Source organism: Citrus clementina, unplaced genomic scaffold, assembly GCF_000493195.1.
Source record: "Citrus clementina cultivar Clemenules unplaced genomic scaffold, Citrus_clementina_v1.0 scaffold_7, whole genome shotgun sequence".
NCBI lineage: Eukaryota > Viridiplantae > Streptophyta > Magnoliopsida > Sapindales > Rutaceae > Citrus > Citrus x clementina.
In genome coordinates, this window is record NW_006262075.1 from 954,956 (window position 1) to 975,122 (window position 20,167).

Consider the following 20,167-nt stretch of genomic DNA (forward strand, 5'->3'; position numbering starts at 1 on the left):
GAAGAAGGCAATGAAAGCACCAATTGATACAACTCTGCAACTCAGAGTTTATATCCTAGATTTACACTTTTCGAGTAAGTGCTGACTCCCGCAAAAAGAATTGAAATTAATTGGAGAAATAGAGATTGCAGGAGAAGACGGAGAGAGAAGAAGAAATATTTTCCATTTCCTTGCTTTCTATGACGTGTTCCCCTCTACATATATCTTTTACCCCTCAACATTACACGTGTAACTAACCAACAAATGAATGATTCAAAGAAAAAACAGTCACAACAAAATAACAAAATCACAGCTACCATCTTTTCCACTCTCTTTGTGCCTTCTCGAATATTCCTTAGGCAATGTAATCTTTGAGATATGTTGGTGCCCTGCGCATACGAGCTGGACCTTTTGTGTGCTCCTCAACCAGCTGGGCTTCTTTCTCTGTTTCCCATGCTGACTTGTCATTAATCTCGGGCAAGGTTGTATCACTTCACGTACCGGCTGTTGGAGAAGTTTAAAAGACAATGTTAATTGGATTCCTTAAGACCTGCCGGCGGGTGAAAGCACGTATTTGAATGGAGTATATTATTGGCTGGCATCGAGAAAAGATGAAGCGTACACCAAATTAATCCTTTCATTTCGCATAGGTGATGAGAAGTTTCAAGAGATAAAAAAGCGACGTATTCCTGATTTAGCATACGAGACTATTGGAATACAAAATGGCTGTCTGAGTTTGCTACTCTTGGATGCCAACAATCAATTTAACTTTGAAATATGGGTGATGAAAGAAATGAATGACTGGTTCAAGCAATTAACTGTTGAACCTATCAAATGAGCTTGTTATCCACTTGGATTGTGGAAAAACGGTGCATTTTTCACAGAATCTGATGATGGAAGATTACTCCTATATGATCCTGCTATCCAAGAAGTAAGAGATCTTGGTTGCTTTTTCCAGGGAGCAGCAGCACCTGAAAATAGTGTTCATTGCTACAAGGAAAGTCTAATCGGTGTGAACGGAGGGGATGTTTTATTGGATCTTTTTGACATTCCATGGCATATATTAGGTGTATCACAAATTGATAGTTAGACCAACCCAAAATTTGTTTTTCCTCACTTTCTAATTTTGATTCTATAAGGAAAAATGCATTCATAACCCAAGTTTAATTTGCATTTACATAAAAACTAGACCCCACTGTATCAGAGCTCGACGGATTTAGATGGAGATAGTGATATAATGTACATTAATCTCGGTGGAGATATTGGCGGTTTAGTAGATCAATTACTGTGGACAATTTAGTACTCTAATTTTGATGATTATAGTATAATTTGATGATTATAGTATAGGGAAAATGATAGTCAGCCCTCTAACGTTTGAAAAAAAGGGTATAAAATCCCTTAACGTTTCAAAAAAGACATATAACCTCTTTTTTTTTTATTAAATTCCATTAGTTTTAATAGTAAATTTAATTTTGATTTACAATAGCTATTAGGTCCCTATAATAAATAATTCAATATATAGATTTAAAACATATAATGGGTATAATGACATTAACAATTTTTATTTAAAACTTAAAATTAAGATGTAATTACCTTTTGCCGAAAATATTCACTCTAAATTACGAACATACCCTTCCAAATGATAAATTTGATTTTAATTTTACCTATTATTCATCATTTTTTATCATCCTATTATTGGGAAGGGTATATTCATAATTTAGAGTGAATAATTTGGGTAAAAGATCATTACAACTCAATTTTAAGTTTTAGATAAAAAAGTTATTGATTTCATTATATATGTTATCAATGATATGCCTTAAGTCAATATATTGAATTATTTATTATAAGGACATAATACTAATTGTAAATTAAAAATAAATTTACTGTTAAAACAAATGAAATTTAATAATAAAAATGAGGGTTAAATGTTTTTTTTTTGAAACGTTGAGAGATTTTGTCTCTTTTCCCAAATATTAGGGGGTTCACTGTCCTTTCCCTATAGTATATTATCTTATTTATAATTTTACATTTGCATAAGCAGAATTCACTAATTAGGATAGTCTTGGTGTCCATTTTAGATAAGATCTTACTAATATTACTGTTGAGTGCATGAAGAACACCAGGTCGGCCATGCAACTAGTTCCATCCCAGAACGGATTGCTTCATCTCTTATATACGAGCAGAGCATGTGGGCAAGCATGAGCCGATCAGAGGAGAGAACAACCAGGGAAACATACCGACCAGAAATATATGCCGAGCCAATACTCATCCCCAGGAAAGCGGGAACACGATCCCACAAAACCGCGGTAGTTGCGTTTCTCCCAGAACGGTTGAAGGACACGCGAGATCCACGTTTGCCCACAATCTAACAGTTAGAGTCCCATGAGGGGCTACCACCACCCGAAAAAGGAGGAATCAGGGGCAAACGGAAAACGTGGGACAAAGGGCGGCTATAAAAGAGAAAGACATCGAAGAAGAATGGGGGAGAAAAAGGAGAGAGAGGGGAAACGCTGCCAAATTGCAACCAGGCCATTTCCTTACAAATTTCCTGAAATCATATTACACTGTTTTCCCGTAAACACCTTGTGCTAACTTAGGCATCGGAGGGTTTACGCCGGCAAAACCACCGGCGTCTCTGATCCGTTTTTGGTGAACGCAGGTCTAGTGAGGGAAAAGAAGGTGATTCCAGCCTGAGTGGTTCGAGCAACAGTCAATAACGTAAACGTTGGTGAAAGAATCTGGTCGGTCTAAGGACGAGCAGATTTCAGCATCAACAATTACAATTACTTTGCAATTGAAATGCCATGTTGATGTTGATCTGATCTTAATGTCAATCTTTGAAAATTTTCCGCCAATCAATCAAGAGGGCAAATAGATAGAATGATAGAATAGCCCTTGATGTCAAAAAGTGGTAAGAGCTGAAAACTGTACAAGAAAAAAGTGTCAATCTCGCAAAAGAAAGAGATCTTGGTTGCATTAAACCTCAACACTTATATAACTCACTGAACTCAACACTCACTAGCTCTTTATACAACTTAGATTTTCTTCTTAAACTTGATCTCTTATTTTTAAAGACACTAACAACACAAACAACAAGGGCATTTATGTGCCCATAACTTAATACAAACCACACATGTAAACTAAACAAATTTAATCACAATCACTTCTTTATTCTCAACCACCACACTATTTCTCAACCTAACTCATTCAATTTCACCTACAACACCTAATACATTCCACTAACATTCACACACATAACATAACAAAACAGGTTTACTTTCGCTATTTTATAATAATAATAATAATAATAATAATAAAAATTATAGTACTCGATAATTATTTTTAGTATAAACTCTTGCATAAATTAGGAGAGTTGATTAAAATTATCTTATTTTTACAATCCCAACGAGAGATACCTAACCCTGACTCCCTGAACCATCCTCTCTTGATTCAACATTTTGTGACTCCTGGGTTGTATAATGACTTTCTCAACTCGTTACATCTAGACGCATGCGAACATAACATTTGGATAATTATAGACTGCAGTTGAACTAAACAATTAATTATTAGACTTTTAAACGAACAAAACAAACAAAAAAAGAAAATCTGACTTTCGTATGGTAAAGTACAAAAAATTTCAGTTTCTTAAAACTACAATACGACCATATGTAAATTGAAATTTAAGTCCTTTAAACGATCAACATTACCAAATAGGTCTCGATTTTGATTCATTTCGTCGAATGCTTTGGAACAAGCTATAATTAGTTTCCAAAATGTGAATCCGACATCGGTAACCTAACGCAACTGAGATCAAAGAAATAATTTCTTACATCAAACCAACTAGCAACCCTATTAATATTATATGGGTAGTAAAACTTTTCAACATCAATCTGTATCTGTTTAAATGTCAGAGAAACTATCTACGCCCTTGACAGGAATTAGACTCTCTTTAAAGTTATAAACTGAAAACCAAAAGCTTCTTAGGCCAAGATCCCTCATTTCCTGGGTATTAGGATCATACAACAGCAGTCGTCGAGGTCGAGAGTCGGATTGTACAAAAAATCCACCATTCTTCCAAACTCCAAGTGGTTCTTCGACTCCGATGAGAGTAACAGATAAATGTTTGCTCCAAATCCTCTCTTTCAACACCCATATTTCATAATGATTATTGGTCGTGTTTAAAAACAGTAAAGAGTGAGAATCATGATACAAGTCAAGTGTTTCCATATAAGCTGAGCTATCAATGTCCGGGCACTGAACCTCTTGGAACACCTCGTTGGCCATGTCAAATGAAATAATTATTTTGTGTTTACTATCTTCCAACTCCCATAACCAGTGACAAAGTCCATCCAAATATGTGCAGCCATGTGAATGAGGGATGCAGTAATGAATTGTTTTGAAGCATACTAAATCCCTCCAAGAATTAGTACGTAGGTTGTATATAGTACAAAGTGAGAATTCATGTAACTCAGTCGTTCTTTCATCCCAAAAGGTGTATATCATAATTAACTTGTAGTCATTACGCTTGGGATCTAGTCCAAATCCAACACTAGTCTTGTAAACCTTAGTATTGGGTGGACATGTAGGTCCATAATTTGGGAGCGTTCTAGAATCTCTTGTCGCGACATTCCATAAAGTTATGCGATCACGAAGTCCGAATATACAATATATGCCATCATAAGGACCACCAAGTACTCCAGTAGCAGGCTGTTGATGGTCAAGATCTTGCACTGATAAGTCTGCCAACGTTTCATCAGTGAACATACATGACAAATCTGTGGGATGGTAATACTCGTCTGTACCGTCATCCTCATCCATATAAACAACAATTAGACGAGTGCTGACATTTTTAAGATGTTTTGAAATAAAACTAGGATTTTCAATCAAAGAATACCAAGATTTGCAAACACACTTGAACCGCAACAGATTTTTTACTGATAGACTTGAAAGAATTTCGACCATGGCATCTCCATACATCTCTTTCTAATTTAGATTCAATCAAATATAAATTTCCCTGCAGCAATAATTTAGACCACCAGTTAATATATATTACCAAAACTGAATATCAAGTTTCTCACGTTGAGAATGATGACGATCACCAAATCATTATTCTCGAAAATATTATGGAATTAATATGAATCCGAAGAGGAATATACTACTTCGTTTGTGTTCGTATATTTGCATTCGAGTTTGCTCCGATTAGATTTTTCTCTTTTCTTTAGGAACAGATTGGGTTTATATGTAGAATGAATAAACTATAAACTGGAATCAAATCTAGAAAGAAATAAAGAATAATTTCATACCTATTTTTTGCTTACTTGTTCTGTGATTGATGGTTGTAATAGTACGTAACATAAAAATATTGTAATCTTCGACAGCATCTATCGGTGATAACAACAGATGCAAATTTACCAAAATTGACAATGAATTCCTCCTACAGTTATGAAAGTAAACTACAATATATGGAGATTGATATCGAAAGAAAATTTGATGGTATAAAAGAAAATGCAAGAATCGTGGATCGGCAATAACTTCGCAAAGTTGACGGCTGGAAAGTATGACAGCTTTATCCCATTGAGATTAGTATGATGGGTAAAAGCTATTCAGTCGTTGTCTAAAATATCATCATTTTCTTTGAAATTTACTTAATTATCCTCAACATTTCTCCTATTTTGTGTATCGGTGGTACAAGCAGGGTAAAGAAGATACGTTTCTGCGTTCGTGACCGGGGAAAGCTTGTTTCCTAAGAAAAGAGAGCAAAAGAGTAATGATGGTGATGGTGATTAAGGATGTGTTATGCACAACTTAATTTGCATCCGTTTATATGGAAGATCAATTGTGTTGCTTTTCTCAGTGGTATCATCATTAGTACTATACCTAGCGAGAGTATTAATCGAGTACATTAGGATTATAGCCAGGCACATTCACTTTCAAACTTTCTCGTTTTTTGTTTCCTGAATCCCTGTCTTTTCTTAATATGCTTTGATCTATTTTTCAGAAAATTCAAATGCAATTGCTCAATTCTACTTTTTAAATCTCTATAAAAAAAAGAAAAAGAAATCTACTTTTATATTTTGGAAGAATTTTTTTTTATCATTTTTACTAAGGGATGCTCAATTATTCAAAGAAAAGAAAACAAGAAATGCTCAACTGCTTCAACTAATTTTTATGTTGGGAAAAGGACTTATACATCCTAAACATTTATAAAATGGACACCAAATTTTGCTAACTTTTTAAAAAGGCATCTAAATTTTAATTTGTTAATGGATTCTGTTTGTTTAAGTAATTAAAATGTTAATATGGTACATTTTCTTATTAATAACTAGTGAATTTTTACCCAAAAGTTCTCTAAAAATCGCAAACCTAAAACAGTAAAATTCAATTGATTTCTAACTAGAAACCCTCCTCCTGTATCACAAAAATTACAAACCCTTAATAGAATTCTTTAACCTGCCGCACGTAGACCCTCCTGCTTGAGTCAAGCCACTGCTCATGCCCAGCAGCTCGTGCCAACCCCCAAAATTCCCGGATCAGACATCAGACAACACCAAATTAAGGTAAAACAAAAAATATATTGACTTGTATGTTAGAGGAAGATAATAGTAATTATTAGTTAAAAATAAATTTTTATTAAAATTAACCGAATATATTAATAAATTGTAAATGTCATTTTCAAAATGTTAGAGATTTTTGTATCCTTTTTTTATTTTTTTTTAAGTTTGTTGCTTTTCCTAAACTTTTGGGTTGCATCGGTACTTTTCCTTTTGTTTTTAAAGATATAAACGTTAATTACTTAAGTTACGAAGGCAGGGGCAAGGGGGGCAACACAAAAAGAAATAAGGAAATCATACAAGGTTGGATTTATTAATTGCCTCGGGTCGTTTCAACTGATTTTTCTTCAAATATTAATATAAAATTAGAAAAAAAAAACCACTATTGGGGCTCTCAAAGCCATTTGGTGACATTTGTTTGGCTGTATTTTAGTTCTTCATAACAAATTATTAAGATGTATATAAAAATAGAGAACAACGAACAGATTTTAAACTGTAGATAAATATCTGTCTTTTGTAGAAAAGTTAGTGGTTCATTTTCTTTTGGACCGGATTTAGTTTGGGTTTGAATTCTTTAATACCTGCAATTATTATGAAAAAGGGCCCTAAAGTTAGGTCAATTAAACATTGATCATCACCAATCTCAATTAGTAAACGTAAACATAGAGCTACAGTCGAATTGGTAAACGTAAACTGAGAGAGGATTGAGAAGTCTAAATTAATTATACAATAATAAAGCTGTTTCTTGTTCCAAATAATAATAACAATAATAAAGCAGCTGTTTATCATACGTAAACGAAAAAAGAAAAAGCCGCAATTACAATAAACCACGCTCAACCATTGTCCTTCACACCCAGTAATGTCAGATGAACACAAAACCGCGGTCTCATAATTCGCATAAACCGCACATTAAATTTATAATCTTTTTTAATTATTATTTTTTTAAATTTTTACAGGATTGAAATAGTCCTGGCATTAGTAACGCACTGGATACTCAATAGTGGAAGTGCATTACCAACACGAGCATCATTGCCACAGCTTGCCTCTAAGCTCTGCTCGATCGTCGGATCCCTACAAATTGGACACTGCAATGATTTGACGCAGAGCCACTTATCTATACACTCCTTATGGAACACGTGCAGACACCGAGGCAAAATCCTAACAACATCTGTGTCCGCGTAATCATCCAAGCATATTGCACAGACTTTATTCGCAAAAGTGGTAGAGGAATTAGTAGGCAACCCTGTAGCTACGTCACCGTAGGCGAATACAGGGATTGCTGCAAGCTTGTCTTCACGATGACGATGACAATCTTGACATTCCTGCTGTCCATGGGGTGACTGGTTTGATCGATTGAAACATCTGTAAACAGTTTTGATTAATAAAAAACAAATTAAACAAACCACGATGATGATTGCTATGATAATGCTTAGGGTCCTTGTGGTGTATTTATGGTAATAGCAGGACAAATTTTGTTCGTGATCCATGGGTTATTTTGCATTACTGGGAACCGAGTATAAATTAACGCTTTTTACCCTTTATATGGAAGAGGAGTAGCGATGCTATACATACTTCGGTATATTATAACTGTTGCCAAGATTGCAATATAGCTTGCAATAAAATCTTTACTCGTGGATGGCATCTTTTTATTGGATAATCGTAAGTGACACCCGGTTGTTTTCTTCGTAGAATCGGAGTCACCATGAAACTTCCAAGAATTTCAGTTTCATCCATGTTTGTTAATTTACAGAGAAAATAGTGCAAATGTGTTACGGCAGGTATGGTAATTGAAGCCGTAAAACGCGACACATATACATCCTCTATATGGAATATACAATTGTACGATGCTATACAAATTTAAGTAATATCATAACTATTTCTAGAGAGTGGGTTGGCTACAATAATACCCACCTGAACGATTGTTCTATAAAATGTTAACACGTCGATGAAAGAAAGGATTTAAGAGAAAATGTAGATGTTTGAAACGATTATTCCGAATAGACAAATACTTCTCCTCATAGAACTGGAGACGCAGGAAACTTCCAAGAAATTCATTCAGTTATATGGTAGACATGAATAATCATTGTTATTATCCATACACTGACTTCGTACAAGATTATAAAGGAAAAAGTAGAATTTTGGTAATTTGAAAACTTGACTACAGGCAATAGCGTCATTTTACTTCGAAGATATTACGGTAGCTGATGTGGGCTTTGGCGGTTTGCTGGCTTCTGTAGTTATCCAAGACTTAAAGATGCATTTTGGCCATTTTACTGCCTCTGAAGACTTCTATTTTTATTTTTATTTTTATTTTTTGTTACTATTTTTTTTAAAAAAAAAATTTATTCTTTCAACTTATTATGCGGCCAACTTTATGTATGTTAAAAAATTACAACTTACCTTTCCATAATATTTTTTTCATTAATATTTCAAAATTAAATATTGTGAAGATATGTGTATATGGACTTAAATGAAGAAACTGGAAAAGTAGAGAGCTGTTGTGCAGATTAACTTCAGTTGATGGGGTCTATTTGATATCTTCCGCTGACGTGGCATGAATTCATTATAATCTGTTATAACGAAGCCCAGCACACTGATATAAAACAGAGGCTGACGAATGGTGCCTGAAACAGTGCGAATATCGTCTTCATTTGTTCATCATTTTGCATAGAATCTGTTTCATTGTGATCTGTGCATAATCTTCTGTAAATCACTTGTGATTGGGTTAGTTCTTGATCAATAATAATGAGTAAATTTTCCTTCTAAGTTTGCTAGTCTGTGTCTTTGTTTTGTTTTTGGTTTAGCTTCTTTGTTCTGACTTTTCTTGATTCGATTGTGTTCTTGGTGTTTCTACTCACCAAGATTCGTGAGTCTTGCTGTGGTTTAGGCTTAAAATCTTAACAAGTGGTATCAGAGCCTGGTGAATTTCAGCCATGTCTCTTCCAAGGCATGAAATTGAAAAATTCACCATTGGTGGTGATTTCTCGCTTTGGAAGCTGAAAATGAAAGCTCTCCTTGTGCATCAAGGGCTTGAATCTGCCCTGGAAGAAGAAGATCCAGAGGCCTCTACAGGTTCTGGGATTGATGACAAAAGGAGACAAATACAGAATCGAGCTCATAGCACTCTGATTTTGAGTCTTGGTGACTCAATCTTCAGAGAGATCTCTGAAGAGAAGACAGCCTTAGGAATTTGGAACAAGGTTGAAACCATGTGTATGAAGAAATCCCTGGCTCACAGATTGTTCTTGAAGAAAAGGTTGTACACATTCTCAATGAGAGAAGGGGTTACAATACAAGATCACATTGACACTTTTAACAAGATCATTCTTGATCTTGAAGGGGTGGAAAATGTAAAAATCTGTGATGAAGACAAGGCATTCTTCCTGCTGAGCTCTCTACCAAAGTCTTATGAAGGCTTTGTAGATACAATGCTCTATGGGATGACCACTTTGACTCTTGAAGATGTTAAAGCATCCCTCAGCTCAAAGGAGATTTAGAAGAACTGTGAGCTTGAAACAAGTAATGGTGAGGGGCTGATTGCAAGAACAGAAAAGAAAAAAGATCAGAAGAACAAAAATCAAGGAAAAGGGCATGGAAAGAACCAAGAAACTGCAGACAAGAAGAAAAAGAAAAGAAAGTGCTTCTACTGTAGAAAGGAGGGGCATTACATAAGGGATTGCTTTGAAAAGAAGAAGAAAGAAAGTCAAGAAAGGCAAGGGATGCAGCAGTAGCCTCTGATGGATATCAAAGTGCTGATTTACTTGTGGCCTCAAACAGCAATACAAAAGGTCAGTGGGTCATAGACTCTGGGTGCTCTTTTCATTTATGTCCTGAAAAAAACCTATTTTACAAATATGAAGCTGTTGATGGTGGTAGAGTCTTAATGGGAAACAATAATGTGTGTAATATTGTTGGTATTGGTTCTGTAAAGATCAAGATGTTTGATGGAACTATAAGATCTCTACATGAGGTGAGGCATGCTCCTAGGCTAAAGAGAAATTTAATCTCTTTAGGCATGCTAGACAGCTTAGGGTATTTCTTTAAATCAAGAACTAGTGGTTTAGAGATAAGAAAGGGGACTGAGATAGTAATGAAGGGGGTTAAAGAGAATGGCCTATATGTATTGCAAGGCTCATCAGTGCCTGTTCAAGAGGGAGTTTCTGCTATTTCTGAGGAAGATAGAACCAAGCTATGGCACCTTAGGCTTGGTCATATGAGTATCAAGGGGCTGCAAGAGCTTAGTAAACAAGGGCTACTTGGTGGGGATAGAATCCTGCAGCTGGAGTTTTGTGAAAACTGTATTTTTGGCAAATCACACAGGTCCAAGTTTAACAAAGGGGAGCATATGTCTAAATAAGTTTTGGACTATGCACATACTGACCTTTGGGGGCCTGCTCAGGTCCCTTCCTTGAGTGGTGGCAGATATTTCATGTCACTCATTGATGATTACTCAAGGAAGGTATGGATCTACATACTCAAGACCAAAGATCAAGCTTTGGAAAAATTCAAGGTCTGAAAATCATTGGTAGAAAATCAGTCTGGCTTCAAGCTGAAATGCTTGAGGACTGATAATGGCTTGGAATTTTGTAGCAAAGAATTTGAGGAATATTGCCAAAAACATGGCATAAAGAGGCACAAAATAGTGAGGTTCACCCCCCAGCAGAATGGCTTGGCTGAGAGGATGAACAGGACCTTGGTGGATAAAACCAGATGTATGCTGATAAATTCAAAGCTTCCAAGGAGCTTTTGGGCAAAAGCTGTCAATACAGCAAGTTATTTAGTTAACAGAAGCCCATCTTCTGCAATTGGCTTCAAAACACCAGAAGAATTGTGGAATGGAAAACCAGCAAACTACCAAAATCTCAGAGTTTTTGGGTGCCCTGCTTACCTCCACATCAATCAAAGCAAGCTGGAAGCAAGGGCCTTGAAAGGAGTCTTTGTTGGATATCCTGATGGGGTTAAGGGGTACAAAATCTGGTGTAAGGATCAAGGGAAGTGCATAGTCAGCAGGGATGTTGTGTTTCATGAATCTGTATTGCTGAAAGAAAGTGCAGAACATGATGCTGGACTGCAAGACAATCCAGCAGCTAACAAACAATCTGGATCTGAAACTTCCAAGGTTAAGGTGGAGCTATTGACTGATAAAGGCAGTGAAAAAGAAGCAGCTTCTGATGATGAGAGGGCCACAGCTGAAAGTGAGGAACATGAGGTATCAGAATTGCCACAAGCTGACTTACAGAGCTATCAGTTAGCTAGAGATAAAGTTTGAAGGGAAGTCAGAGCACCAGTGAGGTATGGCTATGCTGACTTAATTGCCTATGCACTATTGTGTACTGATGAAGTGACAATTGAAGAGCCTGCTAACTTCTCTGAAGCCATGGAAAGTGTGCACTGTGACAAGTGGCTTGAGGCAATGCAAGATGAAATGGAGCCACTTCAAAGAAATCAGACCTGGACACTTATACCAAATCCAGGAAACAAGAGGTTGATCAGCTGTAAGTGGATTTTCAAGAGGAAGGAAGGAATTCCAGATGTTGAACCTCCCAAATATAAAGCAAGGCTAGTGGCTAAGGGGTTTACACAGAGGGAAGGTGTAGATTTCAATGAAATTTTTTCTCCTGTAGTGAAGCCCAGTTCAATAAGAATCTTATTAGCCATGGTAGCTTTACTTGACTTGGAGCTGGAGCAGATGGACGTAAAAACAGCCATCCTTCATGGTAATCTTGAAGAACAAATATTGATGGCACAGCCTGAAGGATTTAAGTGTAAAGGTAAGGAGGATTATGTTTGTTTGCTGCATAAGTCCTTGTATGGACTCAAGCAATCCCCTCGACAGTAGTATAGAAGGTTTGATGATTTTATGGTCTCAAATGGCTATCACAGAAGCAGATATGACAGCTGTGTTTACTTTGGTGGATCAGATCAAGGTGGAGTTGCTTATTTGCTTCTGTATGTTGACGATATGTTAATTGCAAGCAAATACAAGTCAGAGATAGAGAGGTTAAAGAATCTGTTAAAGGCTGAGTTTGAAATGAAGGATCTTGGCAATGCCAAAAGAATCCTTGGGATGGACATTATCAGAGATAGATCTGCTGGCACTTTATTCTTGAGTCAAGAGAAATATATCAAGAAAGTTATGGAGAGGTTTGAGATGCAAGACTGTAAACCTGTTCAGACTCCACTTAGTCCACAATTCAAGTTGTCAGCAGCTCCAACATCAGAAGATGAGTCTCAGATGAATGAATTCCCATATGCACAGGCTGTGGGGAGCTTGATGTATGCAATGGTATGCACCAGGTCAGACATAGCTTATGCAGTAAGTGTTGTCAGCAGATATCTCAGTTGTCCAGGCAAGGTTCACTGGAATGCTGTCAAATGGATAATGAGGTATCTAAAGGGTTCTTCTACTTGTGGTTTGCTGTATGGGAAGACTAAGAGTGACAAAATTGAAGTCATGGGGTTTGTAGACTCTGACTTTGCTGGAGATCTTGACAGAAGAAAGTCTACATCAGGATATATGTTTGTGTTAAATAGTTGTCTGATCAGCTGGAAGTCATCTCTTCAGTCTGTTGTTGCTTTATCCTCAACTGAAGCTGAGTTCATTGCAACTACAGAGGCAGTAAAAGAGGCCATGTGGCTAAGGGGCTTGCTTAATGAGCTGTGGTTAAATCAGAAAACTGTTCAGGTTTTTTGTGATAACCAAAGTGCCATACACTTGGTAAAGAATCAAATGTATCATGAAAGAACCAAGCACATTGATGTGAAGCTCCAGTTTATCAGAGATGAAGTTGGAAAGGGTACAGTGGTTGTGTCTAAGATCCATACCAGTGTGAATCCAGCTGATGCTCTAACAAAATCACTTCCCACTGCAAAATTTAAGTTCTGTGTGAATCTAATGGGCATCATGCCCAAATCTAACTAAATTCAAGAAGATGAATTGTAGTTGAATGAAGGTTTTTAGGTGCTATATTATTGAAGGGATCAACTGAATCAACTGCAAGGTGGAGATTGTGAAGATATGTGTAAATGGACTTAAATGAAGAAACTGGAAAAGTAGAGAGCTGTTGTGCAGATTGACTTCAGTTGATGGGGTCTATTTGATATCTTCCGCTGACGTGGCATGAATTCGTTATAATCTGTTATAACGAAGCCCAGCACACTGATATAAAACAGAGGCTGACGAATGGTGTCTGAAACAGTGCGAATATCGTCTTCATTTGTTCATCATTTTGCATAGAATCTGTTTCATTGTGATCTGTGCATAATCTTCTGTAAATCACTTGTGATTGGGTTAGTTCTTGATCAATAATAATGAGTAAATTTTCCTTCTAAGTTTGCTGGTCTGTGTCTTTGTTTTGTTTCTGGTTTAGCTTCTTTGTTTTGACTTTTCTTGATTCGATTGTGTTCTTGGTGTTTCTACTCACCAAGATTCGTGAGTCTTGCTGTGGTTTAGGCTTAAAATCTTAACAAATATAAAACGGGAATACTGTTTATAGAATTAGTTTTGTACTATAAATCTGAAACATTAAATGCTGAGCGAGTTTAAAACAAGAAGTCTGGATTGGAATCTCCTTCACATAAAGGAAAGTGAATTAAATTATCTTTAGGTCAAAAAAGAAAAAAAAAAAATCTGCGCTAGTGTAATGCTATGTTGAAACATGAGGTGAACTGTTGGAGAAAAATTCGGTTTTTAAAATTTTATAAAACCTTTTAAGGACCGCTCTCATATAATATATAGGAATACGTAATCCAGAAATCGTACCTTGAAAATCTGAGTTGGCTTTTTCCGCTGAAGTGATTTAGGCTCCTAGATCACGATCCGCCACCACGACTCCTGTTAGATCACGATCCGTCACCACCACGCTTGTTAGATCACGAACTGTCTCCAATGATCTTCCAGGTTATGACTCAGGTTCGATCTGCACTTGACGTGTGGGCGCCTTTATCACTACCAAAGCAACTAGCACGAGAAAATTTTTCTCTCAATAATGGAGAGAAAAATCTTTTTCTCTGATCTGTATAAAGTGGCTTCCTCTTTTCTTTAGAGAAAAATAAACCTTTTATATCACCCTTTAGTGAAAACCCTAGGCTCCAAATAATCAAAAAACAAAAACCACGTTATTTGCTTTTTTAATAGGGGACCTACCTTGTAAAATAACATAAGGCCCCTTATACAAAAGCTAATTAAATGGAGCCTCCCACTAAATGATATATTTAGGCTTTTGACCCAAATTGCTAGTTATCTTACTTATTAGTCCAGTAGTGGTGCAATCAATTAAATGAGCTAACCCGGGGATCATTTGGGAACATACAATAGTGGCTACAATAATTAGGCATGTAATTAAACTAGCCCAATTATTTAATTCCAAATCTACTCCACTAAAAGATTGGAACTGACTTCCATAATTGTATGCTCGAATAATAATTCGTCCCAAGCCACATTGATTTCTTTACTGCACAATCCTTTGTACCACATCGTTAATTAAATTGATATCTCAACTGTCCAATCAATTTAATAACATCTTATTCCTTGATCCTTACTGGTTTTCTCTAATGATCATTTTCAACATACTAAATATGTTGACACACTCTGGCCAGAGAATTCTATGATCAAGTACCGAAAACCCATCAAGAGATGTGTTGTACAAGTTCTATATTGTTAATCCATAACTCCAATACTCATAATTGCTCCCACCAAGATACCGGGTAATCTTGACCACAAGGATGTGTCGTGCCCGTTGGTAACTCAAATGGAATAACAATTACAATCATGAAATCATAATTAACTCAAGATTAAGATTACAGTAAAATCAACGCCTATGAGATTTAATAAGTCTGACAGTTATTACAAAGTTAATTAAATCTCATATGTGATCCTGTTCAATGTAGTCGCACTACATCAATAAATTCATACATGATTAAGACAAATCATTCAATGAATTTATTACAGTCTATACCTAAATAAAGTGCCCAACTTTATTTATCAACTGCGAACTAAATTTATTTAATCATAAGATAACTTGTATTTATGTCTTCTGTGAATCCACATGGTGATCACATAAATACATATAATATGATTAAATGGACTTTAATACAAATATTAATGCAATTAAGATATTTGAATAAAATACCTCATTTATTTTATTAATCAGAAAATTGTTTATTACAATTAAATAAACACATATGCTTTTAAAGAGCATATTTTCCCAACATGAACTCCTCAAACGCACGATAAAAATCGTCAGGCTCATTGAATTTCCATGTTGATATCATGATACAAACTCACGATGAACATTATTAACATATCCTCTGATGAAATTTGAGCAAGTTCAAAGAACTAAGGATCAAAAGGAGATGGGGCACCATTTGATCAGCTTTAATATTGTCACCTTCCCTAGCTATGGGAATATATGTACGAGATATAGTGGTAGATCAAAGCTTAAAGACCCCCTCCACACGCGTACGGTTTTTATATGAAATGATTAGGTCGGTAAGCAATTAAGCATATACATACACACATTCTCAAACCACTTCCCTTTTCAAGGCCCCGACCTGGTACGATCCATGCGTATGCAGTCAAATAAACTTTAGTATTACTCTATTTTTGCATGTTTTAGTTGAGTTGTAAGTCACAATAAATGTAATTTAGGAAAGTCCTTAAAATAATGTTGTGTTTTGTCAACTTGTGCTGCCTTTACAGGAAATACAGTAGCTATTTACCAAGGCTAGCTATAGCTAGCTCTGAAAATGAAATGTCGGCAACCAAATTACAAGTACCAGCTTTATTAAAACTGAACAATTAATTAATGCTAAATCTTAAGATTGTTTGAACTTATACAACTTTGAAACTAGAAAAAAAGACAGAAAAGAGCACAACGACATAACACATTTATAAAATTTATTTATGCATATGTGTAACATTTTGCACTATGCCTTACCAGTGATAAATACTAATTGACATGCCAATCTTATCTGGATTGACATCCAGAAGGAGGAGATGGAATTAGGATGAGTGACTCTTTCAAGATCTTACCCATGACAGAAGCGGCAATTGAAGCTAATAATCACAATAAAAGAGGAATGGTTCTTCTATTTGAGCCACATTGCATCAGTTTAAATGAAATTGTCTACTCTGTTGATATGCCTCAGGTACGATTAAGTTCAAAATATTGTAATATATAATTTAATGCAATTTAGTTCAGATATAATGAATAATTTATATAATTGAATTTTTGCAGGAAATGAAACTTCATGGTAATCTTGAAGACAGATTGGTGATTTGAACAGTTTGAGTGGTGCTTTTAGGCCAGGGTTCTTAGTTCTTACCGCTCTGATGGTGTTAGTGGTGCTGGTAAAACCACTTTGATGGATGTGTTGGCTGGTAGGAAACCTGGAGAATATATCACTAGGAACATCACAGTCTCTGGGTACCCTGAGAAACAAGAAACATTTGCTCGCATTTTAGGGTACTGTGAGCAAAATGACATCCACTCCCCCACATGATACTTTATATGAGTCCTTGCTCTACTGAGCCTGCCTTCGATTAACCTCTGAAGTCAATTCTGAAACCAGAAAGTTGATTACTGTAATTCATGGTGTTTGGACTTAATAGTCAATTTTTTTTTTCCCATAGGTCTCTGTGAGAGCTGCAACAAGTCCGTCCAATTGAGTATACTAGAAGTGGCTTGAATCGTAGAATCTGGCATGGAATATACTAATTTGTAGTTTCACCCATTGTTTGTACATGTTTGTTGAGGAAGGCATGGAGCTTGTAGAACTGAATCCATTTAGACAAGCACTGTTTGGTTTAACCTGGGGTAAATGGTTTGTCAACAGAGCAGCGCAAAAGGCTTACCGTTGCGGTAGAGTTTGTTGCAAACCCTTCCATTATATCTAGGGATGAGCCCATTTCAGGGCTAGATGCAAGAGCTGCTACTACTGTTATTAGAATGGTTAGGAACACAGTGGACATGGGGAGAACAGTGGTTTGCACTATCCATCAGCCAAGCATTGACATTTTTTATTCTTTTGATGAGGTGAGAAATGTTAATGCCACTTTGAAGGAACTATGTTTCTTTTAAATTCCCGGTAATTTATGAGTATTAAGCATTTAACCTAGCATTGCAGCTCTTTCTATTGAAGCAAGGGGGTCAAGAGATATCTGTTGGGCCACTGGGTCCTAGTTCCATCCATCTTATAAGTTATTTCGAGGTACGATGTCATAAACATTCACAAACATGGCACACAAATCATCTGCATCATGAGACATTGAAACTAGCTAATGATGTATATTTCTTTAATGAAGAAAATTTTTGGAGTCAGCAAAATTAAAGACGGATACAATCTAGCAACTTGGTTATTGGAAGTTACAGCTTTATCCCAAGAAAGAGCTTTCGGGGTAGATTTTCCAGATATTTACAGAAACTCAGAACTGTACAAGTAGGTTTATGGTGAATAACTAGGATACATGATAGATCAAAATCAATATACCACTTTGGTTGTTATCTTAAATCTGTTGCTGTTGTATGTCATAAATTTCCGGAGAGCCAAAGCGGTAATAACAGAATTAAGCAAGCCTGCTCCAGTTTCAAGGTCCCTCCGTTTTGCTACTCAGTACTCTCAATCGATTTGCACGAAATTGTTTGCTTGGTCATGGAAACAGGCTCAACAACGTTGGTCATACTGGCGTAATACACCCTGCTGTTAGGCCTCTGTTTACATCCACAATGGCTGTGATGTTTGGGACAGTGCTCATAGGCACTAAAGGTGACATACAACAGGTAAATTGAAACATTAGATTTAAAATTCATCCATAGCTTTATAGTTTTATCTGCCTTTGAATCTTAATTTTGATATTTCGAATTATAGGACAAAGCAACAACATCTGTTTAATGTAATGGTTCCTATGTACACTGCTGTTCTCTTCCTTGTTGTCCAAAATGCTGGATCTCTGCAACTGGTAGCAGCTGTTGAATGGACAATCTTCTATAGAGAAAGTGCTTTGGGAACGTATTCAGCCATGCCATATGCCTTGCGCAAGTAACTAGTTTTTCGCATGTTTCATAATTGAAGTGCAATAAAATTCTCTAAGATTCCTTATTAAAAAGTTTCATCTCTTATATTCCAGGTTACGATTGAGATCATGTATGCATATGCTCAAGCTCTTGTGGTCTTGTATATGGTGTTTTTAGTCCATGCTGTGATTGGATTCGAATGGACTGCTGCCAAGTTCTTTTGGTATCTACTCTTCATGCTCTTTATATTCTTGTACTTCACTTTCTATGGCATGATGGCCGTGGCTTTGTCAGCAAAACCCCAAATTGCAATTATTGTTTCATCTTCATTTTATACGATATGGAACCTCTTTCCTGGGTTCGTCGTCCCAAGACCGGTAAGCATCAGCTACCCATTATCCATTAAACTAAAATGCCAAGTTTCCTTTAAGCATACTAACTAAAACAACTAACTTTTGTCCTCCCATTTTTCAGTTTGTTGACAACGGAGAATTCCAATAAGGTGCAGATGGACTATTGGGCATCTCTGGTATCTTGGACTTTGTATGGACTTTTTGCATCACAGTTTGGAGATATACAGGACAGGACAGATGAAACAATTTAATAATTTTTTGACAAATTATTTCGGTTTCAGGCATGATTTTGTTGGAATTGTTGCGGTAGTTGTGGGTTTGCAGTAGCTTTTGCACAAAGCTTTGCTGTGGGAATCAAGAAATTTAATTTCTAGAACCAATAGATATTTTATTTCACTGAGTAGGCGGATATGCAAGTTTTTGTGTGTATTAAAAATCCTCTCACCCATATTTATTGTGAATTTGTGATTAATAATTGTATTAGCCTCTCACCCATGTTTATTGTATATTTGTGATAAATAATTGTATTTCAAACCTTAAATATTATCATAATGTTATTACGGTTACATTAAGTTTCCAGAAAATTGAAATGACAAATGTAAAAGGAAAAACAATATCGCAACCCACGGGCTAGGTTTCTCAGCTGAGAATTAGCAGGCTGCAGGTGCTGGTCCAGATCCAATTATGTTAAGAATTGCCGGTCGTATCAAGCCTCAACTAGTCAAGGCTCAACTCGGCTCATTTGGATATATTAAGTGGTCCGGTCGGATCCAATCTGCGTGGCACCATTGAGTTTGTTGACTCATTGTTGTGCTGAATTCAAAAGAAAATTGGAGTTTGACTTGTCGCAGAGATATGGCTTCTTAACTCGAGTCAGGATACGATCGATACACACCCAATATATTCCATGGAATTTCAAAAGAATCGACTACCCAATCATCCCACTTGACAGAAACCAGACTTTCCTTATGGCTATGAACTCCCATCAGACTAGCCTTTAGTCCAAGATTTATTAAAACTTGTGTGTTTGGATCATATACGAGCAGTTGCTTACTACTCGATTTTATAAAGAATGCACCATTCTTCCAAATCCAAGTGGCGTCGCACTTCTAAAATAGGTCCAATGGTTAATTCTTTTGTCCAAATATTATCCTTGTTCATCACCCATATGTCAAAACAACTTGTGGGCATATCTAAAACAAGCAAATAAAGAGATTCATCATATACTCCAAGAATTGGATCCGTTAAATAAGAAGTGTGAGGCATTTTC

At 36.2% G+C, this 20,167-nt stretch overlaps 2 protein-coding genes and 1 pseudogene across 2 annotated transcripts; 1 reads left to right on the plus strand and 2 right to left on the minus strand.

The window, feature by feature from the left end:
• Positions 1–3,879: 3,879 nt before the first annotated feature.
• LOC18036398 (putative F-box protein At3g16210) lies at positions 3,880–4,956 on the minus strand. The gene has a single exon (XM_006425394.1). The coding sequence runs from the start codon at positions 4,954–4,956 to the stop codon at positions 3,880–3,882; it is 1,077 nt and encodes a 358-aa protein (XP_006425457.1).
• Positions 4,957–7,480: 2,524 nt separating this feature from the next.
• Positions 7,481–8,172, minus strand: LOC18036399 (RING-H2 finger protein ATL65). Its single transcript, XM_006425395.2, has 2 exons — positions 8,066–8,172; positions 7,481–7,892 (listed from the first exon to the last, which is right to left on the minus strand). The coding sequence occupies exons 1-2, from the start codon at positions 8,170–8,172 to the stop codon at positions 7,481–7,483; spliced, it is 519 nt and encodes a 172-aa protein (XP_006425458.2).
• Positions 8,173–16,565: 8,393 nt separating this feature from the next.
• Positions 16,566–19,224, plus strand: LOC18036216 (annotated as a pseudogene).
• Positions 19,225–20,167: the final 943 nt, after the last annotated feature.